General features: G+C 35.4%; 1 protein-coding gene across 1 annotated transcript; it reads left to right on the forward strand.

The window, feature by feature from the left end:
• Positions 1-3871: 3871 nt before the first annotated feature.
• Positions 3872-8912, forward strand: LOC125655289 (uncharacterized). The gene is made up of 3 exons (XM_048885524.2): positions 3872-5800; positions 7632-7709; positions 8028-8912. Exons 2-3 carry the CDS (start codon positions 7640-7642, stop codon positions 8858-8860), a joined length of 903 nt encoding a protein of 300 aa, XP_048741481.2. The 5' UTR covers positions 3872-5800; positions 7632-7639; the 3' UTR covers positions 8861-8912.
• Positions 8913-9446: the final 534 nt, after the last annotated feature.

Below are 9446 nucleotides of genomic sequence, written 5' to 3' on the forward strand. Positions count from 1 at the left end.
TTGAAGCACTGGCTGTAAAATCTAGGCCTATGCTCGGCCCCTACGGTCTTTGAGCAGGGAAGGATCTTTATCGTGCCACAACGACTTTGATACGGGGCTTCGGTTTTTTTGCGGTTTCATCCGAAAAAACCCACCCCATTTAGTCGCCTCTTACGACAAGCAAGGGGTACTGGGGATCTATTTTAACCCGGATCCCCACGGGACTTGTGGATTGAAATGTTGTAGTGATTTATGACTAAACCCCCTAAATCTTGGCTGTGGCCCTTAATAATGTAAACTTAAACCCGACTGGAAACCTGAAACTATTTTTAATTTTTTTTTAACTTATTCATATTTTTGGTAATTGTAAACGTAGTTGGCTAGTTTGGAGACATCTATGTGGGTTCCCGCCCAAATATATATATATATATATATATATATATATATATATATATATATATATGATTAGTCATTGTGTTGCCCTGCACTTCGTAGCTGGATGCTCATCGCCATATAATTTGCATTTGTGACTGCACCTGCAATTTGGTGTTAATGTACACCTTTTACCCGAATAAAAATAATTGCTAAACATAGGATTGACAAGTGCTTTAGCTTCGGGATAATTGGTGACGGCTGGATGACAAGACATGCTTGAAGAATTTTTTGCTTCGGCGTGTTGAAAGGATAGAAGCTGTTTTACGTATAATGGCCATATTTCTGACTTGATGAGCCCCCATGATGACTGTGACTCGGCCTGTTTTCTGAACCGATACTATTCGTCGTACCGGAACCACCCTGATGACCTGGACACTACTATTCTGACTGACGTCACATTTGTATTTAAGGAATTCTTGTGCCCAAGTTATATATTTTTCTAGCATAATGCTCGTAAAAATAACGAAGGCGACGGCGGAGGATCATTTCTCGATGGACAAATAGGGAATACGTTTTTGCTTTACAAGGCACAGTACGCCGTTCCGAAATTGTAGCCCTTCTGTTTCAAAATGCTCGTTAAACTCCCGAGCCGAATTAAACAACAAAATAAGGTCGATGAATCCCCCCCCCCCCCAAATGGATTTTTAATTTCGATAGGACATCAATGCTTAATCGGCGGTTGGCAGGGAAATGTCGATGGGTGAAAATTGCTTTGTAAATTTTGTTAAATCACATTTCTTCATTTTTGATTACAAGAAAATAGAGTTTATGAAATAAGCTAATTTTTGGCAAACTGTAGGCTTGTATAACTTATTAGAGTTATATCTCATGTACTGCTCATGTTTAGCGCAAGGAGAGGTAATTTTGATTGTTCAGTTACGCAACTGTGCATATAGAGGGCGCATATTGGCTGAATAAGTCCAGAGTAAACAAAATTTCCCCACCTCTCACCCTGATGAATAATTTTTTAGTTTAGGGGGGGGGGGGCAAAAAAAGAGGGGGGGGGGGTAGATATGCGAGTAGTCTAGTTGGCAGTTGATCGATGGAACCTGAAGATGATGTTGAAGCTAGTTAATTTTTGATATGGGGGTGTTAAGTTTCCCATCTTTGGTGGGCCATATAATTGTGGATATTAAATGTATGTTGATTGTGATGTTTCATCATGTATATCTTGTTTAGTATTGGTTGTATTTACCATTGCATATTATCTATCATTTACATTAATAAATGACATTTTTCACATCAACAAGATTTTGTCATTCAGACCCACCAAACTAGTACACACTGTGTTGACAAAATGATTTTATGTAACAATGCTAGTATATATAAATAGATACATACATCTTAAAGACTTATTGCATAAAATATGTTTAATCAATTAGTTTATCTAAGTCACCTGAATGAAGTATTGGGGGAGGGGGGGCTAATCTATACTTGTGAGAATGCAAGGGGATCATTCTAGGTTCAAATACGTTGCTGATCCAATAAGTTAATAATCAAAACTATTTAACTTATTGAGATATATAACATAGTAATTAAAATTATTGTTCCAAAGGTACCATGATTTAACAGGCACGTAGAATCGGGAAGGGGGTGGGTGGGTTCAACGGTTTTCCAGGCTTATTTTTGGGTCAGGTTACCGGACCCATTCCTAATTCAAGTAAAAATTATTTCCTTGTTAAAAATTACAGAAAATACTGGAAATACAGATTGTAAAAAGCGATCGGCAAAACTACTCTGGGGAGCCTCGATTTGTTATATAATATCTCAATATAATGTTTCTTCGTAAAAACATTATTGAAACTTTGTTTGCGATGAAAATATTATATCTACAATATATGATCAACTCTGTTAATCATATGCCTTGTATTGCATATGTCGCATGGGTCCATATCTTGATATTGTAATGATAATATCCTATAAAGAGAAACGTTCTAATAAACTTGATTTATGTGGGAATAATGGAACGACCTGACTTCCCTTGGAGCGGATTACTCCAAGGGTATATAAACTGTTGCACTGCAGAATCAGGGAGAGTTGGAAGTGAACAGCAGCGGAGAAGCTTGGAGAGAAAGAAAAACAATAGAAAGAATAAATCAGAGGTAGGGTAAAGCAGAAACCAGTGGCAAGAAACCCAGAGAATTGAGGTGAGGCGCTTTGTGCAGTAAATCTGAAGAAGATTGAGTCACCAAATGCTTCACTCTCAATGGGAACCGGGTACAGACACACGGTGAAATAAGAAAGCCCACCTCGTACATTATTTCCATTTAGTATAAGTGATTGAAGTATTACCCAATTAGAGAAAAATTATTATACCAATCATTATTACTCAGGCAAAGTTAAAAGAAAATTATTATAATATCCCTGAGAACCCAGGACAAAACACGTTACAATATTTTGAATTCGTTTTTCACTGATTAGAAGAAAAGTGAAGATAACGAACAGTGAGCAATCCCATAACTCCTACAAGCATTTACAAATTAGATAGTTGGGCAAACACGGACCCCTGGACACACCAGAGGTGGGATCGGGTGCCTAGGAGGAGCAAGCATCCCCTGTCGACCGGTCACACCCGCCGTGAGCTCTATATCCTGATCAGGTATTCGGAGTAGTCAAAATCAGTGTGCCAAGAACGGTCTAAAAATCAATATGAAAAACGTCAGACAGCATTTGACCCAATGATAAGTTGTAATGGCAAACTAGATTGTTATAACGACCATATAATTTGCAAAATGCTGACTTTAAACGAGACTGTTGAAACCTCTGCACCATCAACTTGAGTGTCAGTAACCTGCCTCGATTTAAAAACTGACCATACACAAAACAAACTCTTGCGTATCGAATTAGTGGAAAGACATTATTTGTCGAAATGCGCATCTGGTGCATCAAAATTGGTACCGTATAAGTTTTACATTATGACCACTGGGTCGAGGCCTCTGCTGCTGAACTGTTAGTCCCCGAGGGTCTCTACAGCCCAGTAGCCAAGTACTTCGTTACTAGCTTGAAAATACGGATATATATTTAATTGCTGTTATAAAATTTAGAAATTCATTTCAAAATTACGGATTATCTCCCTCATGCATAGCTCTTATCCTTGGACGAATTTGACTCCACTTTTTTTGGCACGCTGGTTTTGGCTATAATAGCTCTAAAACTTCATTGTTATTTCGGATTTCAAACATTTCGGTTGAGCATCACTGAAGAGACATTATTTGTCGAAATGCGCATCTGGTGCATCAAAATTGGTACCGTATAAGTTTTACATTGCTACATAAATATGGAAAGTTTTCGTATAGTAGTTCAGAGCACAAAATATATTGTTTACTTGGTTAGTAAATTTTTATTGGAATTATGTAACGTGATTCCAAATATCATATGAAAAGATATGGAGAAAGGACAGTTAAAAACATTACAAGGATTTTGGTTTCAAGACGCAATTTATTTTTTTTTGCGAGAATGAAATTGTTCGAAATATCCTCGACGAATGGTAGTTAGCGGTATCGGTAAAGCGAACTGTATGAGTCAAGAAAAATAATTCCTCCCAAATTGTCAATCCCTCAGTAATTAATATTCTTTCTTAAAAATTAAAACACAGTCAAGGACATGTTAATAAAGAAATCTTATTCATAATAATCTTGTTTTGATAAATAAAAGGTCAATATACATACATGTAAAACCTGATTGAAATAATCTTATAAAATGGTTTCTGTGTTCAAGATGTGTAGAATTGAAATCCGAGCGGAAAGAGGCAACTGGCTGGTAAAGCAAATTATGTGGTGTAAATTTAAACCAGGTTGTTCTGGAGACAGGGAGAAGGGCAGTCGAACATTCACTGGCCTATAACGTGATCTGGCACTTGTATTTTCACGTGGCTCTTTGCATGTCCATTGGTATCCTGGTGCACTTGTAGGTACATGTATCCTCAGTCCCCAACGAAAATGCGGCCTTTAACTTTCAGTCATTATTGTTCATCAGAGGTATTGTATGCAACATTCTTTTTTAGTAACAATAAATATGGAACTCAATAAAAATTTTATCATTTGGGCGTTCATGTATTCAATGTCTGGATTCAATTTGCCTGTTTTTAAATAAGCTGCTAGCATCAAATCTACATGGATCTTAAATTGATATGAAAAATACTATAGAATATATACAGTTTAAACGTACAACTAAAGTGTCAATATCTTTTAAAATTCAATGTAAAAAACAGACAGATATATTTTGCTGCCTCAGTATTACAAGAAGTACAAGATGTTTTACGGTAAGTAAATCTCACGGCGGGTGTGAAAGGTCGACAGGGGGTGCTTACTCCTCCTAGGTATCTGATCCCACCTCTGGTATATCCAGGGGTCCGTGTTTGTCCAACTCTCTATTTTGTATTGCTTATAAGAGTTATGAAATTGATCACTGTTTGTTATCTTCACCTTTCATGATCCATTCATTTAATATCAATTAACTAGTGAGGAGGTTAAATATTCCTTTCATTATAGTTTTATTTTATATGAGGCCTTTCTCTGAGGATATTATTTAAAAAGAGAGGGGTTCGAAAATAACACTATAATGAAATGATTTGTATAAACAGTATATCAAGATGCTTATTAACAGAATTGATTTTATCTGTTACATACTCCTGTGCCCCAAGATTACACATATTTCCCAATTTATAAAATACACATTTTATCTATACAATGTATCCATAGCTTTGTTGTATTGAAAACTAACTTTTAATGTTTTGTGTGAAATTTTTACCAAGTGAGGTAAGATACTATGTCATACCAGAAAGAGGGATAGAATGAGAAGGATAGAGTGCCCTGATATATACATAGAAAAATACAGAAAAACAGTTTTTTAAAATTTAAAAATGACAATAAATATACATGCATATATATGCTTGCGTCAAGTTCGAGGTGAATAAAGTATAATTGAATGCTTACAAAATTATAGTACCTTGAATAACCTTCCAAAAACTCAATGTTTCCCCTACTCATAAAGACATATGAAAGCAATATACTATTCTCATGATAATACATTTCTCACCGAGTAGTGAATTAACAACTAGTTGGTGCACTTCATTTCATTCATTTTCTAATTTTACCAGAATCACATGACTTTTTTTTTTACATGGAATTGCACCGTGTCGTAATGTTTAGTCAGCAGGGATTCAATTCTTCTTCCTCGTTACCGTCAATTAAATCATTATTGAAACGTATTTGACCTTAACCACTAATTTCATCTTATTGATATGCTTCTGATGCATGTTCTTAATCCATCTTTCATATTCATGACGGAAATGCCAAAGATCTGCATTTCCGTTTAAGATGATTTGTATAAAAGAACTGCAGACTCCAGGATTCAGTATTCCCAATCACTTATTTGGAATCCAGCGGTAAGTGTTTTGTGTTACACGTTACATTATTTTCATTGTCACTCTCTTTATTCTATGTTCATTATCAGTATTTTATACTGTATTGATAATATGTCTAATCGTAAATAGTCGTATTCGTTTCTAAAAATGATAAGCATGCAGTACACATGAAAAATTCATCGCGAGTATATTCAGAGCACAGCATGGAGCCAGCAATTTGGTTTCCTGAGGTATTTTGATCTATTAAAACCAGAGTGAATATTCAAAATCTTACGGAATGACACTATCTGAATTCGACAGCTTAGGATACACTTATTCTCTAAGAAAAATGAAATCTAAAAGAGCTTCAAAGTTAAAAGGGAAAATTTAATATTTTGATACTAACTTTATATCAAAATTCATCATAAAAGTTTCAGAATCTTGATTTTGTGTATTAATACAACTGGGACGAAGTGTAATGAAAGCGAACACAGACACTGTCTGATGACCTTGCCACTACACGTTTAAATGTTTCATGCTTTGATATTCGTCGATAAAAGTTTGGAGATTGAAAGTATTTCCTAGAAATTTCTCACTCACATAGCATTTTCTTTTTCTCTAACTTTTGAAAGAAATGTCACAATTTCTGAATCAACAAGGGTTGACGCAATCTATTGTAAATATAGATACGTTGCATATTGATTATTTTGCATGTTATTTAGTAAGATAAAAACATTTCACACTCACCTCTACTTCATTGTTCTTCACACTTTTTAAAATTATGTTTTCTCGGTTTTTGGCATTATTTATCAAATCTACCAACGGATTATAAATCATTTGTGTTAGAAGTGGTATAGAACTATCATTTATTATTTTTTGTCAAATCTACACTATCAGAATTGAAATGCATACGTGTATATCTTAAATACTGCAAATATGTATCTCAAATACGCAACTTCCGAGATATCAGCTCTTCTGTGATGGAGGTACGTTCAGTGTTCTATTGAACGCTTCCATGGGTACAAAATGTAGACATGCATTATAGACTAGCTACATTATATATGTAAATACGGATAAAAGTAATGAAAGCGTAAATTTTGTTTATATTAGCCGTTGGTATACATTAAACTGACCATATCAAGAATAGTATTTGTTTGAATTAGGCCATTAAATTGAATATGAAATTATTTTTTATTTCCTCTTTTGTACGAGTGATATTTTAATCAAAAATGGATGGCGATAATCTATTTTTGTTTGAGCTATTTTATTATTAAATACTAATAAATTTATAAATATTGTGTGTTCCTGCAATTTAGGTGGTTGCATGTTGTCTGACAATCGGCCTTTAAGCGATAAATGAAGGCACCGATAAGCATTTGTACCCATCGTGTGTGAACAATAGTATATTATGCGTCTCGATGTACGTAAGAGTTCCACAACGAACTATTGGACAACTCGGAAATTGCGTATTGAAAAAAGATCAATAATGACAATTTCATTGTAATTCATAAATTGACTTTTGTTCATGGTGTTTCTTTGACTCATATATATATATATATATATATATATATATATATATATATATATATTGAGCAAGAGTAGCACGCATACATAGTATTGTTGTCTTAGACAGTTTCTGTTTTTGACATGATGAGTATGTCCGGTCAACATGTAATGCTTACTAACCTTAGGCATTTGTCAGGCACTTTTTTATTTTACATGTACATGTTTAAGATCTTATTTACGTTGTAGAATATGTTGTCAATGGGCATTGCTACAAAACTAGAATAGCAAGTATCTTATAGAGACGACCGTAAAGGGTTGTGGTACTTTAAGTTTCATACCTATAAAAGAAATTTTACTTGCTTTTCAGAATTCATAATGAACACCCTAGTTGTTTTATCTATTTTGGTAGCATCTTGCTATGCTGGGGATTACGGGAAGTCACACGGTAAAACAAAAGATTCATCTTCATCATGCTTACTTAATATAGTAATGATAAATTATTTTGACAATATGTTGAAAATACCAAAAATTATTGAAAATGTGAAATAGAAGTAATCATCCTTCATCATGCTTATCTAATCTAGAATGCGTTGATAAATTGTTTTGACAACATGTTGAAAATACCGAAGTAATTGAAAATGTTTTAACTCTCTTTCAAAAATATCAAGTAACTGGAAATGTGAAATGAAATACTGTTAAAGTTTGATTTGCAGGTACGTAGTATACCATATATCAGATATAAAAGTTATTAAATGTTTTACAGGGTACAGATTCGGAACCTGTCCACGCTTTCCTGACTATGGTGCTGTAGGAAGATACTGTAGGCGTGACTCTGAATGCCCTCATAACCAGAAATGTTGCAACGCAGGATTTGTTGGCTTTAGATGCCAAGTTCCAGTGGAAGCACAAAGGCCTGGTAGTTGTTCCAATAGTGCCGGGTCCTATGGATATCCCAACTGCAATACAGACAGGGACTGCATGGGTGGACAGAAATGCTGCACTGGTCCCTATGGAAACGTAAATACTTGCAAAAGGGTTAACATTTATTCGGTACCTGTCTTTCCAGGCAGTGTAGGATCCATTCCCAGCGCAGGACCTTTCATTTCTGGTTCAATGGGTGCATTACCGTCGACTGGACCTATGGTGTCAGGTCCCATGGCTTCCGTCTCCACCACAGGACCTATAATGTCTGGTCCTACAAGTTCATTATCGATGAGTGGACCTATGATGTCTGGTCCCATGGCTTCCGTTTCCAGCACTGGGTCGATGTTTTCAGGTTCTCTAGATTTCGACGATTCCAGCTTCGGGTCTGTTCTCTCAGGTCCTGTTGCATCTCTTTCCAGCACCACACCAATGTTTTCAGGTGCTGGTGCACCCATGACCAGCACCGCACCAATGTTTGCAGGTATTTTCGGATCAATGCCAGGCATTGGGCCTAATGTTGGAGCCCCTATGAGTGGTGGGTTTTTATCGGGTCCTTTCAATTCCGTTTTTTCCAACGGACCTTTCTCAGATCATATGGGCTCCATTTCCTCCAACCGACCTTTTATTGCGGGTACTGGATCATTTCGAAGACGTCACCATAAAACATACTAACTATCTCAGTTGTTTGTATCGACCTATCTAATAAATCATTTTTGCAGTATAACACTTGTTTTACTTGATTTATTCTATTGGAGATACTAAACACATAACATCTAAAAGGTGAATTTTTGAAACGTTTCTTCTAACTTTTGGCGGTACATGCAGTTTACATCAACAATGTTTGATATGTTCTCGATTCCTGCAATGAAATACTTCAACATTAAACTTTTTTCAACATAGACCGAGTGTTTGTAATATTAAGCGGTATTTTCATTTTCTGGAAAATATATCCCAAATATTTTTTCTTACGTCAAATCATAAAAAATATTGTGTATTGATTTGAATGAAATTAAATGCATGTTATATTAGCATTTTCAAGGGATATTCGGATTCAATCGAATATATAAAAGTTTGTTGACGGTAGTAAAAGACTTTAGTACCAAACGATTAATACATTTATGTAGATTTTGAATAGAAATCTTTCCGAACAAGGTTATGAGTTCGAGCCCAGCTTGTACCATGCGTCAGGTCTAAGACGTTGAAATGGGTAGAAATTGTTCCTTCGTCAAACGCTCGACATTTGATGAGAACCACGAGT

Source organism: Ostrea edulis, chromosome 7 (genome assembly GCF_947568905.1).
Source record: "Ostrea edulis chromosome 7, xbOstEdul1.1, whole genome shotgun sequence".
NCBI lineage: Eukaryota > Metazoa > Mollusca > Bivalvia > Ostreida > Ostreidae > Ostrea > Ostrea edulis.